The sequence below is a fragment of the Bos grunniens genome, chromosome 10, assembly GCF_055505025.1.
Source record: "Bos grunniens cultivar Pamir isolate PY7600 chromosome 10, Bosgru_T2T1.0, whole genome shotgun sequence".
Lineage (NCBI taxonomy): Eukaryota > Metazoa > Chordata > Mammalia > Artiodactyla > Bovidae > Bos > Bos grunniens.
Window position 1 is genome coordinate 94,594,467 of NC_141174.1, and position 25,733 is coordinate 94,620,199.

General features: G+C 45.3%; 1 protein-coding gene and 1 long non-coding RNA gene across 3 annotated transcripts in view; both read right to left on the reverse strand.

Moving 5' to 3' along the window:
• IQGAP2 (IQ motif containing GTPase activating protein 2) overlaps nucleotides 1-8,687 on the reverse strand; it is a 314,063-nt gene extending 305,376 nt beyond the window's left edge. Inside the window, exon 1 of one of the 2 annotated variants that reach the window (XM_086323182.1) lies at nucleotides 8,320-8,687. In XM_086323182.1, the coding sequence (XP_086179308.1) occupies nucleotides 8,320-8,365 (46 nt within the window). In that variant the 5' untranslated portion in view covers nucleotides 8,366-8,687. Of the gene's footprint in view, nucleotides 1-7,412; nucleotides 7,707-8,319 lie in introns of those variants that run through there. The other variant, XM_086323183.1, reaches the window with a different exon arrangement.
• An 11,042-nt stretch (nucleotides 8,688-19,729) lies between these two features.
• On the reverse strand, nucleotides 19,730-21,456 carry LOC147365419 (uncharacterized). Its single transcript, XR_015135540.1, has 3 exons — nucleotides 21,305-21,456; nucleotides 20,187-20,719; nucleotides 19,730-20,031 (listed from the first exon to the last, which is right to left on the reverse strand). It is a non-coding gene; the product is annotated as an uncharacterized LOC147365419 (long non-coding RNA).
• Between the last annotated feature and the right edge of the window lie 4,277 nt (nucleotides 21,457-25,733).

Here is a 25,733-nt window from a genome sequence, read left to right on the forward strand (position 1 = left end):
GCTTTTTCACCCTTGCACTGGAGCACCAGTGCATCAGGAGTTACATCAGGAGTGCCTGGAGGGCTTCTGGAAAACAACTTAGAAGGTCTGGGTGGGGAAGGGACTTCACCTTTCCCTCAGGTTCTCAGGGGATGCTCTGCAGCCACAGCAGGAAAACCACTGCACTGACCGCAGAAATAGCTGTCAGTGCCTTTGGGCACCTTGGAAAGAAGGGCCACACACAACCCATGACTGTAAAACTAAGCGAGAGTCCAGGGAGAGCGGTGTCAAACGGGAGGGCCTGCTCATGAACTGGAAACACGGTATTTGCCACTTTCAAACTGAGATGTTCATCTTGTGGATGCCCTAAATCTCCAGTGAAATTTGATAAGAAAAATTATCGTTAAGTCATGGGAGGATGAGTTGTATAAATTGGGGAGAGGTGGAAGAAACCCTACCCCCTAGATAGTCTGGTTGTCAAGGTCCTTGCCTGGCTATAACTACATTCTCTTTAAAAAACAACACCTGTTTTCAGAGAATTCAGAGAATCTGCCTTCTGAAATGGCTTAGAGTTAGCTGTCTACCTGGCTGGAATCTCCTGGGCACCAGCGAGGCTCCAGATCTACCTCTCTTTGGGTTCGCTGGATGCCACCCGTTCCAGAGCCGTCATCAGGATTTACGTCCATCGTATCCTAAGTGAAACTATAAGACAAACCTGACCGGTATAAACAGGAGCGCGATAAAGGAGCCTCTGAGCAACGAGAGATAGGGCACCCCCCCAACACATACGCAAACACACACACACCCAAACTTCCCCCACCCTCTTGCTGCTCCAGGCCCTGTGCGTTCCAACCACACCCACATTCACACCATCCCCCACTTCACCAGGTCACCTGCCCATAAAACCTAATGGAAACTCTCAAAGAACAAAAAGATTCTTCAGGGAGAGACTAGATTAAGCTGCTCTCCTCAAGACAGCACTGTCTTTTGTTGCCTACAAATAAAGGCTTCCATGATAAGTTCCCCTCTGGCTACCCCTCCCTCCACAGGACCTACCCACACCACCTAAACATCAACCCCACCAAACAGCCACGCAACAGGCCCACTGGAATGCCTTTCCATTTTCCTTCCTGACCTCCCTCAAGGCTGTGGTCACACCCTTCACGAGGCACCCCATTTCCCCATCCAAATCCGTCACTTGTGTCTTCGCTTCCACGGAACTTGGAAGCACACCAATAAAAGTAGAGGCATTACTCTTCAACTTCCAGACTGTCTTATAAAGTGTAAGGCTGTAACCATTTTCCTTCATCCCCAGGGTGTTGTGCGTGTCAGATACTCGATTATTGAAATCACCACTGTGTGTTCAGCACTATGTGCCAGACTGCACACTCTTGCGAGTCCCTTGGACTGCAAGGAGATCCAACCAGTCCATCCTAAAGGAGATCAGTCCTGAATATTCACTGGAAGGACTGATGCTGAAACTCCAGTACTTTGGCCACCTGATGCGAAGAGCGGACTCACTGGAAAAGACCCTGATGCTGGGAAAGACTGAAGGTGGGAGGAGAAGGGGACGACAGGGGATGAGATGGTTGGATGGCATCACCGACTCAATGGACATGAGTTTGAGCAAGCTTTGGGAGTTGGTGATGGGCAAGGAAGCCTGACATGCTGCAGTCCATGGGGTTGCAAAGAGTCAGACACGACTGAGCGACTGAACTGAACTGTACTGCCAGGAACATTGGCCACTGTCACAGGAATGCAAAACATCATCCTTCAAGGTATAGGAGAAAACCCCAAGGCTATTCAGGCAGTTAAGGGCCAAGTCAGGATTTAAACTCACATCTACTCAATACCAAACCTTGTGCCACTTCACTGACATTGTTCTGCCTTTTAAGGGAGAAAAACAGAATGGAATGGTAAAGTGAAACAGCACTAGCTCACTGGTTAGTGAACCCACTACAAACCTCTGTCTGATTTCTCATCAACCCTAGACTTTAACGCATGGCCAGTAGCCTGGCAGGCCACAGTCCATGGGGTTGCGAAGAGTCGGACACGACTGAGCGACTAACACAGAACATGTAATAAAGTGTTTTACAAATTATCCTATTGGGAATCACTGGAGCATACCATTATATTACGGAAAAGCCTTTCTTTCATTTCAGTGCCTCACGATGAGATGGCATGTCTCTACATATACATAAATTGGTTGGATGAAGCCAGGATATACTCTATAAAAAGCCCATGTATTCTTTGATGCTTTTCCTTGGGGGGGTGGGGGGAGGGCAGTTAAAGAGTAAAATAAACTTGAGAGAATCCTGCCCACCTTTTAAAAGAGTACTTTTAAAAGAGCACACTATCCAAATGGTCACAGGTTTCTGCAGTTTGATAAAATCAGGACAAACACCTGAAACAGACAGAAAGAAGGAAGGACACGTCCTTGGACGAGTCAGAGAAGGCAAATTGGCAGCAGCTGGTGAGAAAGACGGACGGGTCTGGAAGCATCAGCTTCCAACCCCCGCACCCCTACCCCCTGTCACGGATAGCTGTGCGGTTTTGAGACAGTGTCATGGGCTTCGGCTTAGGGAAAACCACTGGTCCTCTCAGAGGTAATAACAAGGAATGGTAACAATGGCACACGAAGCACACAAGCACTTGGTAACTCCACCAACTTCAACTCCACACCAGGTGCTGGCGTGCCTACCCTGTAGGGCTTACCCGACTCAGATCAGAAGTCGAATAGCCTTTGTTTGTCTTTGGTTGCCATGTAGACTTGGTAGGCACTAGATTTGCTTGTACACTAGCCTTGTAAAGAAAATGAGCTGTTGAAAAGCTTATACCGTGGGAAGGTGAGGGGCAAAAGCAAACTAATGGTTCCTTTGAGAAAAAAGGGGTTCGCTAACGCCTGAAACAACGCTAAGTTCTCCAACAAACTGGGTATTACGAGCTTAAATGCTCCCAAACAAGTCACTGGGGCTGAGGACATATGTGATTAAAGTTAAAAGCATACTAAAAGAACACTTTAGCTGGTGACCTGAAAGCACCTTCTGAAAAGCTTAACCACATTAGTGCATGTAGGAGGAACTTCATTTTTTTGTCTATTACAGACTGCATCTCAGGGCAACAGTGCGCACACCCCTCCTCCATCTTCGAAGAAAAACACAGACAGACTGTTAGAACCAAGCTGCCCAAAAGTGAAAGTGAAGTCGCTCCATCCTGTCCGACTCTTTGAGACCCCATGGACTGTAGCCTACCAGGCCCCTCTGTCCATGGGATTTTCCAGGCAATGGTACTGGAGTGGATTGCCATTTCCTTCTCCAGGGGATCTTCCCGACCCAGGGATCGAAGCTGGGTCTCCCGCATTATAGACAGACGCTTTACCATGTGAGCCACCAGGGAACTCCTTAAACACAGGTGTATTCAATCCTGTTTTATACACCTGAGATTAATAGTTCAGAACTTAATTTTCTAGTACTGGGAAAGCAATAAGAAGCTTAGTAGTGCCGACCACCGAAACACACCAGTCACCAGGTGATCTGGAAATCTCATCATGCAGACAAGAGCATCAGACACTAAAAGTACCAGCCAGAACCTTCTCCTGCAACACACACACAAACACACCCATGCTGGGCTTATGTTACACTTCTTTAAGAGAAGCAAAGAGTGAAACACTGATCATTTACAACATTTCTCATGATTTTGCAGAGGGTAGAAAACCACAGTTCCTGGCACAGATACATTGATTACTGACCCACACAAGGCACTTAAACTTTGACTGGATCATCAGTGATGAGCAAAATCATCTTAGTCACAAGACCCCTCTCTGCTATGGCTGGTCTTTTAAACTGTCAAATAACTGGAAGAAAACTTTTGACAGATCATGGTGGCAGCGTGTCCAGCAAATACATCATAGTTTGTTACAAGAGCATGAAAGTTATCTGCAAATCATTATCTAAGCATAAGTTCCACTTAAATTTAGTTTTGACTGTAGAAAGACTCTCTGGTTGTAATGTTCTACTCACGTCTGAATTAGTACAGCGGCTTCGCCCTTCTCGTTTCCACATCACCTCTACAGAATTGTGTTAGGGAGCTAATACTCCAGTTTAGTTCTGTAGTAATGTCTTAAAGGGCTTCCCTGGTAGTTCAGTGGTAAAGAATCCTCCTGCCAATGTAGGAGACTCAGCTTCTATCCCTGAGTCAAGAAGATTCCCTGGAGAAGGAAATGGCAGCCCACTTCAGTATTCCTGCCTGGGAAATCCCATGGACAGAGGAGCCTGGTGGGCTACATCCAAGGGGTTGCAAAAGAGCTGGACATGACTTAGCGACTAAACAACATCTCAAAAAATAACTTCATAGGTTGCCAAAGGAAGTGGCCAATGTGGAAGAAGCAAGGATCAAATAGAAGCCTATTTAGTTTTAATTCAGTGCGCCAATGTGCAAATCAGGAACACTTTAGCAATCTCTCATGTCAGAAATCTGAGAAGGGAACCTTGAAGAAGAACTCATTGAGAAATCCCTCAAGAACAACACACGATGTGGTATTTCACAGACCCTCAGCCTGGTAGAGAAGAGAGACATCATAACAGCCCTGAACTGAGTTAATTTACTTTGTACAACAATTACTGAAATAAATGTCAATTCAAGGGGAGGAGAAATGGCAGAACATCAGCCCAGATCTAAAACAAATATAACAGCTTAATTCAAACTACCAAAGAGCTGTTTTTAAAGACCAGTCTCAAATATGTTTTACTAGGAATATGCAGCACTGGAATTTAAATTACTACAATATATATAGGATGTATATATTGAGAATATATATATCCCAATAGGGAGTCTGCTTATCTTTAAATGTTGGGGATGAACCCGGCTTGGTATAGTTCGAGGTTTCATTGAACCCATAACTCACCAAACCCACAAACAAGAAAAAGCACTGCCGTATAATACAACACAGCAAATACAATCCTGTATTCTCCTCTGTTCTTTCTGTGAAAAGCCCAAAGCACTATTTTCAGTCCTGTGTTGACAGAAGGCCCAGAAAGCCAGAAACCGTATATTCTAATACATTATGCCGTCCCCTTTTGCGTGGATAGTTGATTAGGTAGTATCTATTAACACTAAGGTGTATTCCACTAGACATCATTTTTAAAATAAACTATGAATGTCCTCACACATATAAGAATTTAGATCTTGCATCATTTTATATAAATGATGCTATGACTAAAAATATTTGTGAGGACAGACAGAACAGACTTGTGGTTGCCAAGGGGAAGGGAGGGTGGGGGAGGGATGGAGTGAGAGTTTAGGATTAGCAGATGCAAATTATTATATATATATGGATAAACAACAAGGCTGTAAAGCACAGGGAACTATATTCAATATCCTGTGATAAGCCATGATGAAAAGGAACACAAAAAAGAATGTATGCCGCTGCTAAGTCGCTTCAGTCGTGTCCGACTCTGTGCGACCCCATAGACAGCAGCCCACCAGGCTTCCCCGTCTCTGGGATTCTCCAGGCAAGAACACTGGAGTGGGTAAAAGAATGTATATATATAACTAAATCACTTTGCTGTACAGCAGAAATTAACGTATTATAAATTAACTGTATTTAATAAAAATATATACATACATATATTTGTGAAGTCGTTTTTCCATCTGTCCACTAGGAAAACTATTTCACTGCTTTGTGATCGCCCATCCCCCAGTTTGAACAATTACTTCCTTCAGTCTGCATCTGATGAGGGGAAAACCCAAAAGTATAGCCCCAAATAGTATCTGACCAGCACTAGTATCGTTGGAGTAAGTACACGGACTATCCTGAATGAAGGAACATAGCAACACAGTAAGCTCCCTGTGAGTTACACCTTGCGTGTCAAAAGCATTCAGGCTGTGGTCTCTAAGTGGTATTTGTCCTCACACAAAATAGAAAAGCCTGTTTGCTTTTCTAACTTCTCCATGAAAGAGAACGTCTGAAATATACGATGTGTATGATACAAATCTTCCCCAGTGGCACCGTGGTAAAGAATCTGCCTGCCAATGCTGGAGACACAAAAGACTCGGCTTTGATCCCTGGGTCAGGAAGATCCCCTGGAGGAGGAAATGGCAACCCCCTCCAGTATTCTTGCCTGGAGAATCCCATGGATAGAGGAGCCTGGCAGGTTACAGCCCACGGGGTCGCAAAGAGTAGGGCACGACTGAGCAGGCAGACACATTATACACATACCACCTTCAGCTCTAGACCTACTTGCAGGAAAATGGTGGTAACAGCAAGTGACCTCCTCTAACAAGACACTCAACTCAAACAGTGCCGTTTAGTTCAGGAGATCTCTAAGTGTAGCTGTTGATCTGAGGTTTCATTCAGCTGATGTTGTACCTTTTAAACAAAATAATGATATTTAATGCAATAAAAAGAATTCATGAACATACACCATTTGTGAATCTGGTATCAAACTCATAGAAGTGTTCATTTTAAGGACATAATAGGCTATTGTGTTAAAGCCTTAAGAGTTCAGGGCGGTCATAAAGTCTGGAAATTGGCAACTACTTTCCATTTTTTACTATGTCATGTGACCAAAGAATGCCTTCCGGGGGGGATTCCAAATAGATGGTACACCACTCATTACATCAAGCTTCTAAGTAAAGTTAGACCAGGATTTCCAAAGCAAGTGGCTACACAGAATGCTCTTCACACTTACAGGATCTCAACCTACTTGACAGCCAAGTCTCGGAGCACTCTAAAACCGCAGGTGCATTGAATGAAAACCAAGTGTCATCACAGATGCTCATGTAGGGAAATGGGTGGAAATGCAGCATTAACGCACTGCGTTCTTGTACGTTTGCCCAGCACACTCAACTAGCAAGGCACAACACCGAACAGATCATGGTTTAAGATATGACATCAAAACCCCTTTTTCAATGCATACTTGCCTAGTTTCCACACATTGTGATCATCTTATAATTTGACACAATGAAGCTGCCAGACACTCTGGGAGCTTGATGTATCCAGGACTTTCACCAATCTGATGAATGGCTGACATCCTCTGGATGAACACATCCCAGCTCAAGGAACTCTGCCCTCTGAGTGGTTTAGCAAAGTGCAAACTCAGGCTGCAGAGGGCAGGCCTGGGGTTAAGTGTTAAATGCATCTCCCTAGAGGCCAGAGGCCGCAGCTGACTCCTCACTGGCTGACACAGGAAAGGTCACCTGGGAAAACTCATCTCTGATGTTCCCTTCCAAGGCTCCAGAGGAGAGAAGCCAGGGTAAGCAGGCCGACTACTCCCTTTTTATGAGGCAAGCCTGTGGCCCTCACGACAAGTCAGAACCACAAAAGGTAACCTTGCAGCAGGAATCACCACCTTAACCCAAACCTGCTACCCCTGCCACCAAGGCCAGCCCGGGCAAAAGATTAACCTGTGATCCGCGACCATGGGTTCACCAACCTTGTTGAGAAAGAGGGAACGCGCCAACTTTCTGTTTGTTTTAAAGGAAATACTTCCTGGCACATGTTTGGTAAAGACTCTGAACTCTGCACATGAAGCCACGTGGTTGGATCTAATCTGGCTCTATCCACTGAACGATCAGCCAAAGCAACGTCCTTCTGACGGTAGCCCCTGGCGGGGTAATCGACAGGGTCTCATTCAAGTCACGAGGCTCCAACCGGATCCCAGGGAGCCCAGCGCCGCGTCCTGTCGGCGCTGCAATCCTCCCGCGCGCCGCACAGTCCCCGCAGGGCCCAGGGGAGGCGGGGGACGGAAGGCGGGGTGGGAGGAACTGGACCGGAGGTGCAGCTTTAAGCTGCAGCAGGAAAGGACTCCCAGCTCCGGCGGCCCAGGTGAAGCTCTAGGGGGCCGCCGTAGAAGGAGATGCCAGGCCTTCCAGGAACGCTGACGCTGCCACTAGCAGGATGCGCGGGCACACTACTAACGGAGCCCACCTGTAGCCACAACAAGCAAACTTTCCTCCCCTTCTGAGTTGGAAGAATCGGGTCCCTAACGCCACCCCCTGGCCCGAGCCAGCAATGGCTGGGAGCTCCGCGGGATCCTCACCTGATACCCCTAAACCCCCAACTCGGTGTGTTTCAGGGAGCAGACCCAGTTCTGCCTCGCGCCACGGTGGAGTGTGCAGGGGGGAGGGACTGGGGTGCCAGCTGGGTATTATGACTGTGGGGAGAGCCGGAGGACGCCGCTCACTAGCCTTTGCAACTCCAACTCCCAACTTTGCCAGCCACCCAGCCGCTGCCCCCCTGTTCCTCTGCGGCGCGCACTCGGCTCCCCCGGCTTCTCCAAGCCTTCCTTCGGGGAGAAAGCCCCCAAAGTCAGCGGATCCCCGCGCGCCCAGAGGACTTACAGCCATAGCGAGGTCTCTGCAGGGACGGCTGGTCCTCGTGGGGCATCCTGCGAGACTCTGGGGGCCCGCCCGGGGCGCGCCCCCCGCGGCTCCCCTCGCTGGCCAGGCTCGCCGCTCCGCGCCCCGCCGGCGCGCTCGTATCCGGCTTCTCGCTGTGCCCGCCTGGCCGCCCGAGATAGGCGCCCGGCTGGCTCGGTGCGCCCTCGTCAGCGCCCGCAGCCGCCGCCGCGCGCTGACACCCGGGCAAAAGTGAACTCTCTTCCCTCGCTCGCTCTGGGCCGCCGCCGCCGCCTCCCGGGCAGGTTTCCTTTCTCCCTCCAGCCCGACCCCGTTATCCACCACGCTGGGAGCGCGCGCCGCCGCGCAGCGACCTCTACCGCCCGCGGGGCGCAGCGCCCGGGCGCCTGGACCCGCCCCCGTCCGGCCCCCGGGCTTGGAGGAGGGGGCTGCGCTGCTCCTGGGCCGGGATCCCCTGCAGCTGGGGCCCGCGGCCGCCCCGCCTGCTTTTTCACTTGTGGAGCGTTAAGAGGGTGGAAGTGAACCTCCGCGGAAAAGAGCAAGAAAAACCGCAGAAGATACAGCCAGCCCCAGCCGTCCGGGGTGTTGCTCAGTTACAGAGGGACAAACAGCGTGGTTCCTTTTCCTCTGGGGAGATTGCGCCTTGACTTTTTTTTTTTTTTCGCTGCAAACGTTGTTTCTGTGACTCCTTTTCTATAAAATACAGGGTTCCCCTTTCATGACCAGAAACTGAGAGTGTGTGTCTGTTGGAGGGAAAAGATAAACACTCCCCGAGCAACCACTCAAAACACCATCCTGGGCTCACCTTCGGCCCTCTCCCCTCCCCCAAGTACAGAACTATGGCCCAGCCCAGCTGGGGTCGACACCACAAAAACCTTTTCCGGCTAAGCTTTTAAGGAAATTAAACTGCATGTGGCAGTTTTTAAAGTTTGGTTTTTAGTGTTTTTTTTTTTTTTTTTTTAATGCAGTCACCTGGAGCTGTTTTTCTGTGTGTCTCGGAGTGAAAAGATTTGGAGGCATGTGGGACTCTTCTATACTGGTGACCTCATGTGCTTGTCAAACGTGGAATGTATGGGTTGACCAGATGGCTGGTCAAATAAAACAACCCAAGTGGAGATACAAGAGATGATTTTGTTGGAGAAAAGGTGGCATAGTGACACTAAGCGTTTTTAAGTCTGCGAAGATCAGGGTGGCCAGCTGGTTCCTTCTCAAACGTGTGGAAACTCAGATTCCAGGGCCCCATCCTCAGAGCTTCCAGTTCAGTTGGGTCTGGAACAGGGCTCATGAATCTGCATTTCTAACAAGCTGCCCTGTGATGGTAGAAAAAAAGCAGGAGGGATCTCAGTTGGATTCAGGGGAATGTGTTCTGATGGAAGAGCAAGGGGATTCTATCTCACTCTTCTCTTTTTTTTTTTTCCCCTGGAGTCATGAGATTCTCAGCGGGTTAGAATGGGTTGAGTGGGAGCTTTCTCCCTAAAAAGCAGAGGCCCCTTCTTATAAGAGCAGTTCACAGGTGAAATAATCACATTTTGAGGCACAGCACTCTGTCAGCGTTCAGCCAGACAGGGGCATATTCAAGGGGAATTTCCTGTGTTTCTGGACATGCTGAATTGGATATTTCAAGTTCATTTCATCTCAATGATTCCATGTATTAAGTACTAACAATTAAGCCCTTACTCACACATTATCAATTTTCAGGATGAGTGTATGATTTAGGACCCAAATAAGTGGGTAGTCTATGTATTTAAGGGTTTCCCTGGTGGCTCCGTCTATGGGGTCGCACAGGATCGGACACAACTGAAACGACTTAGCAGCAGCAGCAGCAGCTGGTGGCTCAGATGGTAAAGAATCCACCTGCAGTGCAGGAGACCTGGGTTTGATCCCTAGATCAGGAATATCCCCTGGAGGAGAGCATGGCAACCCACTCCAGTATTCTCACCTGGAGAATCAACATGGATAGACAAACCTGGCAGGCTACAGAGAGTCAGGCATGACTGAGGGACTCTTTTTCTTCTTTTTTTTTTTTTTAAATGTATTTAGAGGTGGGAGGAAAATCACTGTAAACCAGAATGGTCAAGGAAGATGATAGCATTTGAACATATGGTTTGAGGTGGACCTTGAAAAAATGGGTAAGAGTTGGATGCAGAATGTCTATTTCTGAAGGACAGGCAAGAACAAGGGAAATGGGGGTGGTACATGAGGCTGAGTGAGGGTGGGAACTTTGAAGCTGGTTTCAGATCATAGAGGTCACTGAAGGTGGGCATAAGAGGACTGGATATTATCAGAGAAGTAATTGAGAGCTCAAAGTTTTAGGGCGTGGGAGCAGCATGATGCAACAGAATTTAGGGAAGAGGAATCTTGCAGCAGATAATAGGATGGATTGGAGTGGGACAGCTGGGGGTACTGACACCAGGTGGAAGGGGCTGTGGCAGAGCTGGAAGAAGGAAGCGAGGAGTTTCAGTGAGGTTGATCTGAGGCCAGCAAGACTGAAAAAGAGAGTTTTAATACAAAGCAGTTGGTGCCATCAATATATAAATATCACCAAATGTAATAAGTAAATATCTGTTAATGGTAGAAGGTGAAGATTAAAACAAAAATATGTGGTGTGCAGGAGAGTGGTTCTGAGTTCACATTCCAGCTGTCAGCTCTTCTCTGAAGGCTCTGGGGAGGTTTCAAAGCTCTGTCATGGCTAACGTTTCTATGGAAAACTTAATGCTAAGAAGAAATTGTAAAAGCAAATGCTCTTGATTTTTTTTGCAAGTACTGAAATTAGTCTTTTGGATTTCAGTCTGCGTTCACTGGGTAACAGTACTATCTCACAGATCGCTTCTCTGCAGTATCTCAGGAAAGAAACCTTGTCTGCAGAATTCTGGGCTATTTTCTCTTAGGGTTTGACCCTGGAGGAGAGTGATTCAAATAAACACAAGGCAAAGTGCCAGCTTACTTTGCCATCTGACAATGCTTACGCAAATATTAAAACAAAACTGAGGCCATCTAATGAAAAATGTTTTTTTAATAAACCAAGAAGAGTTTTTTCTTTCATGTAAAACAAAAGATGACACTGGAAAACTACTAGACCTGGTAAAACAATTTTTTAAGCCTATTATTTTATTTTTCAAAATATTTTTTATTTACTCATTTGGCAGTGCTGGGTCTTAGTTGCAGCACATGGGATCTTCAGTCTTTGTTGAGGCATGCAGGATCTAGTTCCCTGTCCAGGGATCGAACCCAGGCCCTTTGTATTGGGAGCCAGCGTCTTAGTCACTGGACAACCAGGGAAGTCTCAACATTATTTTAAAAATGATTGTTTTCAGAGGCCATCTGTCTCAGGAGTAGTTGAAATGAGTTATTTGGGAAAAAAAATGCAACTTTGTTTTTATAACAAAACAGCCTATTCACATCAAGAGCATCAAACAGGATTTTAAAAGTATTTTTGAATAAAGATCATGGCATTTAACATTCCAGCCACCTTTGAAATGATCTGGTCATTTTCCAATAATATCATGTTATGGATCATTTTAACATTTTTACCGAATAGTGACCAATGTGTTTTCAAAAGCATCACCCAAAGAAGTAAGTCATGAAGAAATGACAGGAAAGAAATCATTCCAGCCTTTCTCAAAGTCCTAGAAGACTTTGGGTTGTTAAAATTTTCTAACTTATTCCCTGTCCCAGAAAAAGATGCTTAGCAGGAGCAGGATCTGCGTTTTATTGCAAAAGAGACCTCTGTACCTAAAAAGGGAATGTTACAGTCCAACATAAGATTTCAAAAAAGAAGAAGAAGAATATGAACAGAAATAAGTGTAACAGCCAGTGTTTCAGTTCTCAAAAACAAAAGCCTGGTAGTAGTATCAGGGTAGGGGATAACTGTAGAACTGGTGGCCTCTACGCATCATTTTATGGCCAAGGAAACAGAGAGGCATAGAAAAGTTGCATGGTTTCCACAGAAGAAAAGAAGCTTAGTGACAAGTCAAGGGTTCTGAGAGTCTCTGTCCATTGCCTGACTCTTACATCCCTTTGTGGAACACGGTCTTAATTGGCAGATGAGAGGCAGGTAAACTTCTAGCTGACCTAGGAGAGCTTGGCCATTTTGAAAGAAGCTTGACTATCAGAGAATGAACATGAAGATACCCATTGTGTTACTAACCTGGACTCTTGGATTCTTGAATCAATAGAGACCGATAAGAGGCCATATGAGAAATTCAGGCAAGGCTTTGTTGGGACTCATGCTGCAGCAAGAGAGAACGAAAACCAAAAACAGGTGCCCTTGTTCATAGCGCTACCTGAGGAGGGTGGGGTGGTTCCTTAAAATGCGATGAGGGCAGGGGAGGATTGGTGGATCAGGCGGAAAAGGGTGGTTTGGGTGGTCTGCCTACTGCCTTGGTGGAGCTGTGTGCAGGGATCATGCACGGTACCCTGCTTTTGCTCATGGCGCCTCGGAAATGGCACTTGGCCTTTTTGCCTCTTATTGTTCATAACTGTCCCGGCCATGCGTGCATGCAGGTTTTTCCAGCCCCTCATTATTTCTTTGCATTCTGTTGCTCTAGGAGATGTTTGTCCAGGACATTTGACCCTCCAGTAAAGGGTCCCAGGTCGCATCCTGTCTCAATTAGGTGACAAAATGATAAAGTGTAACAAATGTGGGGAGTTAGGAGTTCTCATATGATGTTGGGAGAAGTGTCCTTTGGGTAATCATTTCTAGGTGTAAGCTGGTCCTCTCTGGTTAAAGAGGTACATTTTGTGAAATCCAGCAATTCCATGTCTACTAGGATCCTTTAGAGAAACTCCCACATACAGGGAAACATATACAAAATGGTCATTTCAGGGAAAAACAGCCTAAAGGTCATCTAGTGGCAGAATAAATACATTGTGACACATAAAAATAGCAAATGATAAATATGTGATGCCAATTATATGCAGTTAACAAACATACAAAATAACATTACATAATAGACATAGAGACATATGCCTTTGGTAAAAGTATAACAAATGCACAGACAAAATATGCCAATTTTAGAATAGCAATAACTTCTGAGAAATTAGGGAAAGGAATGGAAGCTGAAAAGTAGACAAGGAACATCAAATATATATATTATATTTAATTTCCTTTTAAAACACTGAAGCAAAAACGGCATTTGTTGTATCCAGGTGGTATGTATACACCTTCTTAATGTATTAAATTAAAACATTAAAATCTCTCTCTGTGTTTGGAATGCTTTTCAAGATATTTTTTTAAAAAGAAACAAGCATTTTGTTAGTAGAGTCAAATAGAATTAATGTCTTTGTCGGTTTACTGCTTTTTGAAATTCAGCTTCATTTTCTTGAGTAAGGCAAATCTATACTACTTCAAAATAAAGCCTCATTGAGATAAACCTTTTGATGATGGCAATCTGAATAAACAAACACACATATCCTTCAAGAAAGGTACTTATTATCTGGGGAAGGGATTGTGGCTCCCACCCCCAAACTCAGCTGCCCCCTAAGGCGCTGCTGGGACCCACTTCCTGGTGACCAGCTTCTCCATTTGAGGACTGGTTAATGACTCCTGGTCTTCCGGTTCAAACAGAACAAGGGACAGCTCTTGCCTTCATGAATGGGGGGAGGGTTGACCCTAGGTCTGGTCTGTTGTGTAAGCAGAAATTGCCACACTTTGACAAAGCACTGCTTAAATATTTTGGTGGGGCGGCCTCCACTTTAAAGTTTTTGAGGAGGGTTGGGGGGGGATTAGTCAACCAGCTGCTAAAGCTCAGTTACTCAGCTTGTTAAGAGTTAACTTCACATCTGGATCTAGTCAGTGTGAGGCTGAGTGCAAAAGCCAACAGAGAACCAAGGAATACCATAGCAAGGGAGGCAGACATGACCAGCGCCTGCCTTTTGTCATAAATACAACTGTCACCTCAAGCTCAGCAGGTAAAAAATCAGAATCACCCAATTCCGTGTCTCTCCCCATCTACCAATGGGTCTTTTCTCTTTCTACCTTCCTCTGTTAATACAAACATTTCCAGTCACTTAGATTTTTGAAGTTTTGATCTCCATCATTTTGGATTCCTCCAGGATCACAGCTCAGTATCCAGTTAGCCACTAAGGTGTGATGTTTTGTGTGTGTGAATATCTCTCTTGCTTATTAATGCATCTTCATTTTTTTTTTATTCACATAGTCACCACTACCACTCCACTTTGGTGCAATCTCTCAGCTGGGCTGTATCGATGGCTAGTCCTGCATCAGTTTTTTTCCTTCTTGCAATTTAACTTCATTTTTTCCCCCTCCTCTAAATTCCTATATCAAATATTTTTATTTGTACTCTCCTTTGAGCCTTTAGCAAATGCTACTCTAGTCACTATTTATGTTTTTATTGTTGTCTTGATTAAAAAAAAAAAATAGTTAGCACTTGGGAAACCCAGATTTCAACTTTAGTTCCCAAATAGTAAATGAAAGAAGTAACCCCGGAGGGCTGAAGATAGCAGTGTGGAAAGTTATAGCTGTTGAAAGTCTGCTGGTTTTCCAGGTGTTTAATTCCAAGCTGGGATTTTTTTTTTTTTCCCTAGAGACTTTGACAGTCTAAAAATTGAGAGCTTTCATGGAGGTGGAATTTGACCTTTGTCTAACATGAAGCTTTTGACCTTTTGAACACAGTAGGTGTTCACAGTAGACAATCACAGTAGAAATCTATTTGGTTCTGGGCAAGTGCTGACATCAACAAATAGGGTCTGCCTACTACACATAAAGATTATCATATGATCTCTACAGTTTCTAAGCCGTGTCAGTAAAACCAGCTGGCTGGGGAAGGCTTCTGAAATCAGTTGGCTCTGGCTGCTATAACAAAATACCATAGACCAGGAGGTTTAAACAACAAAACTTGTTTCTCACGCTTCTAGAGGCTGGGAAATTCAAGATCAAGGTGCCAGCTGATTTGGTTCCTGATGAGAGGCCTCTTCCTGGTTGACAGACGGCCATCTTCCCATTAGGTCCTCACGTGGCCCTTTGGAACATGAGTGCAGGGAGGGGGCAGGGGAGAGGGAGAGACAGGAGGGAGAGATTTCCTGCAGCTTCCTTTTCAGCAGGGCATTAATCCCATCATGAGTTGTTATTGTTCACTCACTCAGTCATGTTGACTCTTTGCTACCCTGTGGACTGCAACACACCAGGCTTCCCTGTCCTTCACCAACTCCCAAAGCTTGCTCAAACTCATGTCCATTGAGTCGGTGATGCCATCCAACCATCTCAACCTCTGTTGTCCCCTTCTCCTCCTGCCTTCAATCTTTCCCAGCATCAAGGTCTTTTCCAGTGAGTTGGCTCTTCACATTAGGTGGCCAAAGTAGTGGAATTCAGCCTCAGCATCAGTCCCTCCAATGAATATTCAGGACTGATTTCCTTTAGGATTGATGGTTGGATCTCCTTGTAGTCCAAGGGACTCTCAAGAGTCTTCTCCAACACCACAGTTCAAAAGCATCAGTTCTTTGGTGCTCAACCTTCTTTATGGTCCAACTCTCACATCCATACATGACCACTGGAAAAACCATAGCTTTGACTAGACGGACCTTTGTCAGCAAAGTAATGTCTCTGTCTCTTAATACGCTGTCTCAGTTAGTCATAGCTTTTCTTTCAAGGAGCAAGTGTCTTTTAATTTCATGGCTGCAGTCACCATCTGCAGTGATTTTGGAGCCCAAGAAAATAAAGTCTGTCACTGTTCCCATCATGAGAGCCCACCTAATTTAACTCTAATTTCCCCCTTGCTTCCAGGTTGCTCAGTGGTAAAGAATCTGTCCGCCAATGCAGGAGACCCAAGAAAAGCAGGTTGGATCCCTGTGTTGGGAAGATCCCATGGAGTAGGAAATGGCAACTCACTCCAGGATTCTTGGCTGGAAAATCCCATGGACAGTGGAGTCTGGCGGGCTCACTGAGTCAGACAGGACTGAGCATGGGCACAAATTTCCTCCTTAAAGGCCCCACCTCCAAATATCACCACTCCATCACATTGGGCTCCAACTAATGAATTTGGGGTATTGGACGGGAAGGACACATTCAGTTCATGGTACCTTTTTTCATTTTTCTAAAATGTCTATAAGCATGTTGGAGTGTCACAGTTATTTTACCAGATCTCATCTTCTATAGTTTTGGGAGAATTTACTATGAAGGAAGACCACGTAGGCAGAGTTGAAGCTTAAGGCAGGAACCTCCCTCTGGTCAGCCACAAGGTCCAGTGGGGGAGGGGAGGGAAGGCAGGACAGTCACGACAAAAAACACTGCCTAATGTTCTGTCATTTTAAGCTCTGACTGTTCAGCATGAGGTTTCACAAAGCCCTCAGCCCTTCTCCCCACTCCAAGTGTTACACACACTCCAGTGGTGTTTATTTAAATTATCTTAAGGTGAATTTAAATTGTTTTTACTTTGAGAGTGAATTCTACAGACACTTGAAAGAATTAAGGACATTCTTAGCAGCAAAATTAAACAAAATAGACAGAGTTAGGAATTTATCTTCTGCAAACTATAACGTTAACTTCAAGTGTCTTTTTTAAATGTGGTGAATTAAGCTCTTCTGAACGTCTGGAGTTTATATCTTCTCAGAATATCTGTTAATTAGTATAAACTTGAGTTCTAAAATAATGTTTCCTTGAAATTACGTGAGGTGCTTTGCAAAGAAGAAAGAAAGCAGTTAGCTGCCTCTAGCTAGAAATGCTTTGGAGAGAAGGATCTGTCCAGTAGGTGAAGAGTCCTTTTCAAATAACCAACAAAACCTTTGATGACAAAATTTTTCAAAATTTAGCCCCAATTCTCATGCAAATCCATTCCAACATTACCAAACATGTACCTAGGATGGTAAACTTCTCATGGACCAGAAGATCTGAGCTCATTTTAATTTTGTAACTTTTGCATTAATTAGTTTGTAAACAAATTTACAAATACCTGTTTTAAATCTAAATGACTTTTTCAGTTTTCATTCTATTTTAACATTAGTAGGAATTTTTTCTAGTTCTTCTTTTTAGTGCTTCTCTATGATAATACAGATTTAATTCAGCTAAGCCTGGGTATCCACTCTGTGGCAGGGTCTTAAGCAGTTTTATAGTATTTGGCCTCAAAAATTGGGTTTTGGAATTTGACTCTTGTTAACTTCCCTTGATTGAGTTGTTCAGTCCCTTAAAAAATCCCCAGGATATGGTGGCCAAGAGCCCACAAAGGGAAGCGGCCACACTTCCCCTCTCCTCCTCCTCTGTAACCTCACACCAGGAGGGCACTGGCACCAATTCTTCTCCTATGATGCCTCTATCAGGCTTCATTGGTGCCTCTGATGACGGTTCTATTTTAGAACATTTTTAAAAAAAGAAAGAGAAGAGCTGATATATAAAGGTACTATTTCCAGGTAATTTTCATTTATTCTTCAAAGAGATTTTGGGTCTCTATGACTTGTGGCTGCTAAAAAAAATCATCTGTTGTTCTAGTTTAACAGCTCTTCAATTTTTTCCACTGCTTGTACACACGGTACTTGCATATAGGAGATGGCTAGATAGATGAGCTGTGACCAGTCGTGTCTGACTCTTGTGACTATAGCCCACCAGGCTTCTCTGTCCATGGAATTTTCCAGATAAGAATACTGAAGTGGGTTGCCATTTCCTTCTCCAGGGGATCTACCCAACCCAGGGATCTACCCAACCCAGGGATTGAACCTATGTTTCTTGAGTCTCCTACATTGGCAGGTGGATACTTTACCACAGCACCACCTGGGCAGTCCTGATAAATATGTGTCATATCCATGGATTAACTTCAAAAGTTAATCCAAAATTAATGTCTTAGTGCATCCTCATCACTTGCCTCTCTCAAACTGGGGTCCTGAAATCAATTTCTTGCCAGTCCCTGAGTCTTTGATGCCAACAAACCCTATAGTGAAGGGAAACTCAAGGAAAACCCCATATCTGACAAATGATCACACTTTTAAACAGCACCTGGCTTTGGTAGAGAGTTAAACCTTGGTAGTAGACCTCTATGTAAAGTAGTAAGTGCATGCATTGCAAAATCTCTCCCCTAAGAGCAGCAGCATCACAAAAGTATATATAATACTAGCACAGATTCAGAGGGCAGGTGGGCAACTGTGATGTTTCTGAGAAGGAAAAACGCAATGGCTTTCAATGCAAGGCCATTCATTCCAACCAGCCAACCAGTTCAACTGCCAGCAATAGTCTCATGAAACAAAATGAAAGTATGCATTTGTCCTTCCTGAGAGCTGCCCATCATGGACAGGACCCTGGAAAAAGCCCTGTGGTAACAGCAGGTCACTGTGCAGCGGCTCCAGGAATGGCAGTAGGGCTCAAACGTTACCGTTCTAATCGCTCTGCTGTCTAGGGACCAGGGCGAAAGAGAGGAGGGGTCAGGAAAAACCCAAGCCGCAGAAATAAAGGTAGAAGAATGACAGGTTACACCTCATAACAGAAAAAGAGAAAACACTCCCAAGCCCATAGGGATCATGGCAGGTGTTGAGATGAGTGTAGCATCAAGAAAATACTCTCTCGGGGCAGAGTGTGATACTGGCTTCCACTTGGTGGCTTGGAAGAAGAGAGCTTTGATGGAATTCACTGTCCTGTGTCCTTCTCTGTTCAGTTCAGTTCAGTTCAGTTCAGTTCAGTCGCTCAGTCGTGTCCGACTCTTTGCGACCTTCTCTGTTAGCAGCTTCTAAATGACAGCAGGCAAAGCTGTAAGTATCGGAGGAGAAGCCAAAGAGAAATGATCAACATGGTTAGCTGCTTGGGGGAAAAGAGGCCAGGATGGGACCTTTAGGAGAATCATCCAGCTTCTTAGGATGGGACTGGGAGAGCCCCGCTTTCACTTGGGGAGGGGAAAATGAGTTGGGAACCATGACAAAACCATGCCCTGAAAAGAGTGTCTGTGAAAGAAGCTCCATCTCAACAAGTGAAACTTGGGTCAGAGGCAGGACGACGTGCCCAGAGCTGGACCAGTGGGGGTTCAGCTTGTGGACAACCTGTCAGCTACCTGTTGTTTGATTAAACATAAAGCAGTTGCTGGACTTCTTAGTCAATTCCCAAGCATAATTTCTCTTTTGTGGTGGAAACCATGCTAAACGTTGAGGAAAGAGAGAAAGAAAGGAATAGAAACCATGATCTGTGCCTGCCAGTCAGCAAAGGACAGTTCCATTTTGCTTTTGCCTGATTTTATGCAAATCTTTCATTCCAAAAGGCCAGCTAGATCTAATACACCAAGGCAAAGAACTAAGAGTGGGTTGGGGAGAGTTTATTCTATTCACCTAGGTGATATGGTGATATTCATGAAAATGTTGTTTACATGTTCCGTTTCACAAAAGAATGGTTCAAAAATGAAACAGTTGAATGGAGAAGACAACAGACGGAATTTTAGGCAAAAAAAAAAAAAACAAAACAGGCTCATTTTTGTCATCTAAATTATTACCTGTATTAGCCAAAACTAAGTCATTTTTATTGTTGAGCTCCTACATAGATAGAATTTAGTTAAGATAGCAAAAAATATTCAGAACAGAGAAATATGTCTTATTGTCCTAAAAGTTGTCTGCCCAGTCTTGCTGCTTTTAAAAGTTGCAGAGAATCACACTCTGTGAGTTCAAATACTTCCTTTTATGCTGAATAAATAAACTTGCTTCCAAGTCAGGATGAGCAGGCATTTCCAAACACTGAACACTTAATGACATTCAGCATGAAGTCCTGGATGTGATCTGTAAAATCAGGGGTTAGTACATTCTTAACCTTTACAAACAGACAAAAGGGCAAAAATGTCTCATATAGTTTTTGGTATAAGTGTTGTTCATATGTCCATAATATTCTCCAGCTTTATATATGTATACATACACACACACACACACATGCATACCTTGCTATATCAGTTAGTAAAACACCAGGATTCTTTCTCAAGTGTCCTGGGGCATCCAGAGTTCAGCTCCAGGGCAACAGGTAAAGGGAGGTGGGATGAAGCTTGAAGAAGTCAAATGTTACCCATTTCACATTGTTGCCAGAGGGTCTGCCTGTGTTCCGCAGAGGAGAGTGGTGTCAGGGACCCTTAGCACCCAGTGCCTGCAGCCTGACCCCCTGACATCACGGAGGAGCAAACGGAGGTGCATGGCATCTGGAAGATGAGTGATCTGGCCCTCTTGGTTTTGTGCTCTGCCCCCTCCCCCATCCAGTATAATAGTTTTTCTTAATGAGGAAAAGAAGGAAATCAGATAGGCTAGATACTTTGCCCAAGGTCATTCAGGGCTTTTGTCCAAGTTCAAAACATTGCTGGCTCGGGAACCCATCTGGAACCTTCTTGACTAATGACATGGAGGCAAAGGTCTTCTCTAGAATTAAGTGCTGCCTCTGCAGAGAGAGTTTCCTAGGAAGACTTGTGGTTTAGTTTTGTTTGAGCTGGAAGAAGAGGGAAAAGAGAAAAGAATGGATTGAACTTTAAACTGTTTTCAAGGTCAAGCTAGGGAACTGAGCTGCAAAGAGGCTATTACTATTGTGGGTGGAACTCAAAGGGTTTGATTAAGCCCTCTCGCTGTTTAAATACTCTGTGTTGAGCTGGCAATCCAGGGTTTTAGCTGCCCCGGAAGCAAATATGGCCTTGGCAGTCTCTTCCTTCATTTTTCTTGGTGGCTGAAGGGGGCCCATAGATATTTCATTTAGCTTGTACTGTGCAGGCCCACGAGTGTTTAAAAATTATTAAATTTGTTGCTGACATACAAAAAAGCTGGTTGGTTTCTCCAAAAATAAAAAATAAAAGAGTCTGGCCAGTGAGGCCCATATTCCCCTGTAGCCGCCAAGGGCTGGGGGTAGTGCGAGGCCGCTGCCTCTTCCCTTGGGGTGCACACCCCTGGCTGAGCCAGAGATGTCGCTCTGCCTGTTCTGGCCTCACCTCCTTTTCCCTCCTTGGCTTCCTTCTTCCTGCCCCTTTGTCACAAGCAGCTGGTGCCAAGGAACCTCCTGACCCACCTCTGCTTTCAGACTCACCCCGCTGATCCTGCTCTGTGTCTCAAAGCCTGCCTTCTCCCAGGTGGCGTCAGCTAACAAGTCGGTCTTACAGGCCCATTACGGCAGTGCTTACACTTTTCACTCTCCAACAGCACTCTTTCGTTTTCCCATGGTCTTTTTTCCTGGACCTACTGGAGAGAGTAGTACGAATTTTAGGCCAGAGGATAGGTGAAGTGGAGGGATTTGGGTACAGGTGAGCTCCTGGTCATGCCAGCCTAGGGGTTTGCTGTCTTTTCTTGAGAGTGGGACCACAAGGTTGGAACACTGTAATTAGATGGTAGGGTGATGGAGCAGTTTACATCCTTCCCAAGAAACGAGAGAAGGCCTCCCACCCCCACATCCATCTCCAGAGGTCCCCTCTAAGGAACCTCCCTCCAGACCAGCCTCGACTAGGAACAGGACGCTCAAGCCCATCTGAGCCACCTGTGACACCTGTGGGGCCCCGGGCCTCCTGGCAAAATGTCAGGCACTGCTTAGGGAAGCAAACACCTCCGCCTTCTCCTGCAGGTACAGCGCCAAGGTCGCACCTGGCTGGAGGGTGGCCGAGGTGAGGAAGGGCAGGGCTCCCGCAGCCCGGGGAGAAGGAGGGCTCCTGAACTTACAGTTTTGCCCCAGCCTTTCTCCTGTTCCCACAGCTGGCCCTGGATGGGTTCTGTACTATGGTCATCAGACTGGCAGCTGGTTTAGTTCTGACAGCTTTTCCTTCTCCTTCTCCAAACTCCTAGCTTTAGGAAGTACTTAACAGGTCTTGTGTTTAAACGAGAACATGGCAGGGGCCTGAGAACTCTCAGGAACAATAGGCAGGGGGCAATGACCTCCCTCAGACTCCCCTAGCCTTTGTTCACAGCCCAGAAGGCACGGCATGAACTTGGAAAAATCATATTGTCACGTGGGAGACTGCAAGGGAAGGGGGGGAGAGAACAAAAAAGTTTGGAAGTGAGTTCTTAAAGCAAATGTATCCCTGGCAATTTCTCCAGATTCATAGGAACAGGAGACTTAAAGAGCTTAATTTCAAATTATATAATGTATTATCACTCTACACGCATGGATTCACAGTCCAGATTTAGATCCAAGGGGGAAAAAAAAGTGATAGGTTAAACTGAGAGTGTGCAACTCAATACTTAAAAATAAAATTGATAATTTGCTTAAGTATGAACATTTTGATTCTATAGCAAAATTATTAGGTGTCAGAAATGATTTGCATGACATCAGAGCACATATTCCGAGAGGCTGATAAGTGTCATACCTCTGCTCTCAAAGAGTTTGCAGTCTAACTGGGTTAAGAAGGCATGAATTTTGGAAAGGTGTGATAAAAATGTTTGCTAAACAGAGTCAGAAGGTTTAGGAATGGCATTTCTTAGCAAATATCAGTGCTACGAGTTTTTCGGACAAAGGGAAAATGAAATCCATCAAGAAAGGTTTTGCTAAGTTTGTCATTTACAATGTTTTACCTTCTACACAATGTCAATTTAGTGCTTGGCTGGACAGGGGCTATATCTTATTTCTAACACCTGGAACATGCTGACACAGAATAAGCCCTGAATTCATGCTTGCTGAATGAACAAGTGAATGAATGAATTCAGGTAAAGAAAGCAGACAGTTTCCACTGTTTTTAGGCATTCCTTGTGGGCATACTTCCCAGGAGAAGCAGATGCTTGTCAGAGTCACAAGCCTTCCCCATATTTGCCAAGACAGCACAAGCCTGGAATAGCAATTATGCGACTTACAGCCTTGGACCCTGGGCAAGTCCCTGCACCATCATCTGTCAAGGAAAATCCACTTCATAGGAGACAGTGCAGACCAACTTCTTACCCAGGTGCTATGACGACACATATACAAATGAACCTGCTTTTGTACAACGCATCCTAATTTGCACATAAGAAAATTACACATTTACCTGCCCTAAGAGACTTTTCTAATTACTTTTATTTCTTTTTATATGCAGCCCACTTTTTTAAGCAGGAGACTAGAGTCTAGCCCCTGGGTTGGGAAGATCCCCTGCAGGAAGAAATGGCAGCACACTCCAGTATTCTTGCCCAGAAAATTCCACGGACAGAGGATCCTGGTAGGCTATAGTTCATTCGGTGGCAAAAAGAGTTGCGTGTGACTGAGCACACACAAACATTTTTACAAAAAATAAACTAAATAAAATAAATGTCATCCTTAGTAATGAAATAATCTCTTTTTAAACTGAAATAGAGTTGATTTACAATGTTTCAGATGCATGCCAAAGTGATTCAATTATACATAGATATATCTATTCTTTTTCAGATTCTTTTCCATTATAGATTATTACAAGATGTTGAATATATCTACTTTTTCAAAACTTTATTCGGTTTTTCTCTTTCCAACTTTAAAAGAAGTGTGTTCAGGGATAAAGGGAATTTTCTGGAGCAACATCCACTGGCATGGCAAGTCAGGAGAACCATCCTGAGGACTCTGGCTCTGGCTGGGGGGCCCTTGCTCCCCAGAGCAGGCCCGGTGGCTCCCAGCACACCCAGCATCAGGGCGGAGTGGGTTAAGCCTTGAGGTCAACGCCGGGCAGCCTTCTGCTGGCAGCTGCCCCACTGTCTTGGTGCCCTGTGGCCCCGCTCTCCCCACCTTCTGCTTCGCTGGAAGCAGGCCATTGAAGTAAGTGAAGTAAAGAGCACGAGCTTATCAGTAAAGAGAGATTTAAGTGGACAGGTTCAAAATGGAGCAGTACAAAGTCCAGGTAATTGGTCACGTCCCCATCTCTTCTGCATGAGCTCCACTGTTAAGCTAGTTTGCTTCTCTTATGAAGTGTGTGTGTGTGGGGCGGGGTGGGTGTTAAGAAATTCTGCAGCCACGAAAGATGACGTTGCTCACTCAACCCAGAAGGCTTGATTTCCAGGGATGTTCTCTCAGTCTGGGGAGCAGGGCTGTCTCTGGCCCTGTAGATGGAGGCCGGAAGGTGAAGGGGCTTTGCTGGGCAGGCAGACTTGGGTAGGGGGTAGTCTGTGTGGGGTGGTCTGGAGAATGCAGTGAGACCCTCCTGCCCCACTCCTTCCCCTGAAAGCTCCTGGGAATCAGATGATGCAAAAAAGCAAACCATCCCCACTCCCTAACCAAAATACTTCTGTTTAAAAATCAAATGTATGGAAGGAGGCACATGGTTTAGTTATTTTGGGGTAGGGGCAAGATGGAACACGTGCTGGGCAAGGGGAAGATCCGTCAGGCACTTGGTTGGGAGGTAGCAAGGGTGGTGGTTAAAATGCAAACTGTGGTTCCACCCTGTACTAACTGTGAGTAATTTCAGCCTAAGTATCTGTTTTCTCACTGTTCACAGGGGATAATAACAGTATCAGCTCACGAGGTCCTAGAAAGGATTAAACGCGATAATGTATGGTAAACCCTAGCAAGGTGGGTGGTGCACCATGAGTGCTCAACAAACAGGAGCCATTATTAGTAATAATAACACCACTACTAATGTATGGTAGAAAATAATGATACATGTTTAGAACATTCTTGTTCGACTTCCCTGGTGGTCCAGTGGTTCAGAATCTGCCCACCAATGCAGGGGATGTGAGTTTGATCCCTGGTCTGGGATGATTCCACATGCCTCGGGGCAACTAAACCAGTGAGCTGCAGCTACTGAAGCCCACACACCCTAGCGTGTGCTCTACAAGAGAAGCCACCACAGTGAAAAGCCCATACACTACAAGAAACAGTAGTCCCTGCTCACCACAGTGAGAGAAAGCCTGTGCACAGCCAAGAAGACTCAGTGCAAAAAAGAAATACATTTAAAAACAAATAACATTATTGTTCATCAAGTCTAGCTGTTATGATGGCAGAGTTAGGAAACCCACCTCCCTGGGGGCTTCTGAGGACTCAGTCGTCAGATTGTATCTGGGCTGGCCGCTCCACGTTCAGACACAGAGACCATCCTACATGCCCACACAGCACTGGACTGCTCTCCGAGGGCACTGCCCGATGTGAGCTTATTTGCTCTTTACGGTAACTCTGTGAAGAGGTTTTATAGAAGAAATGAAAACTCAGAGAGGTGCCCCAAGTCTGCCCGCTTAAATACAGAGCCAGGACTAAGGTCTCCCGTGTTTCAGGCAGATTCTTTACCAGCTGAGCCACCAGGGAAGCCCAAGAATACTGGAGTGGGTAGCCTATCCCTTCTCCAGGGGATCTTTCTGATCCAGGAATTGCACTGGGGTCTCCTGCATTGCAGGCAGATTCTCCACCAGCTGAGCTACAAGGGAAGCCCCAAATTTAGTTTCACTCACTACAGATTCTGTGCTCTTCTCATCAGACCAGTGTTCAAAATAAAAATTCCATGGCCCTAAATCCCTAAATTCCACAGATTCTGATTATTGGCCAGGAATTTTTTTCTAAGTGCTAGGCAGCTTGGAGAATTTCCAAGTCACAGCTTCTTTGTTAT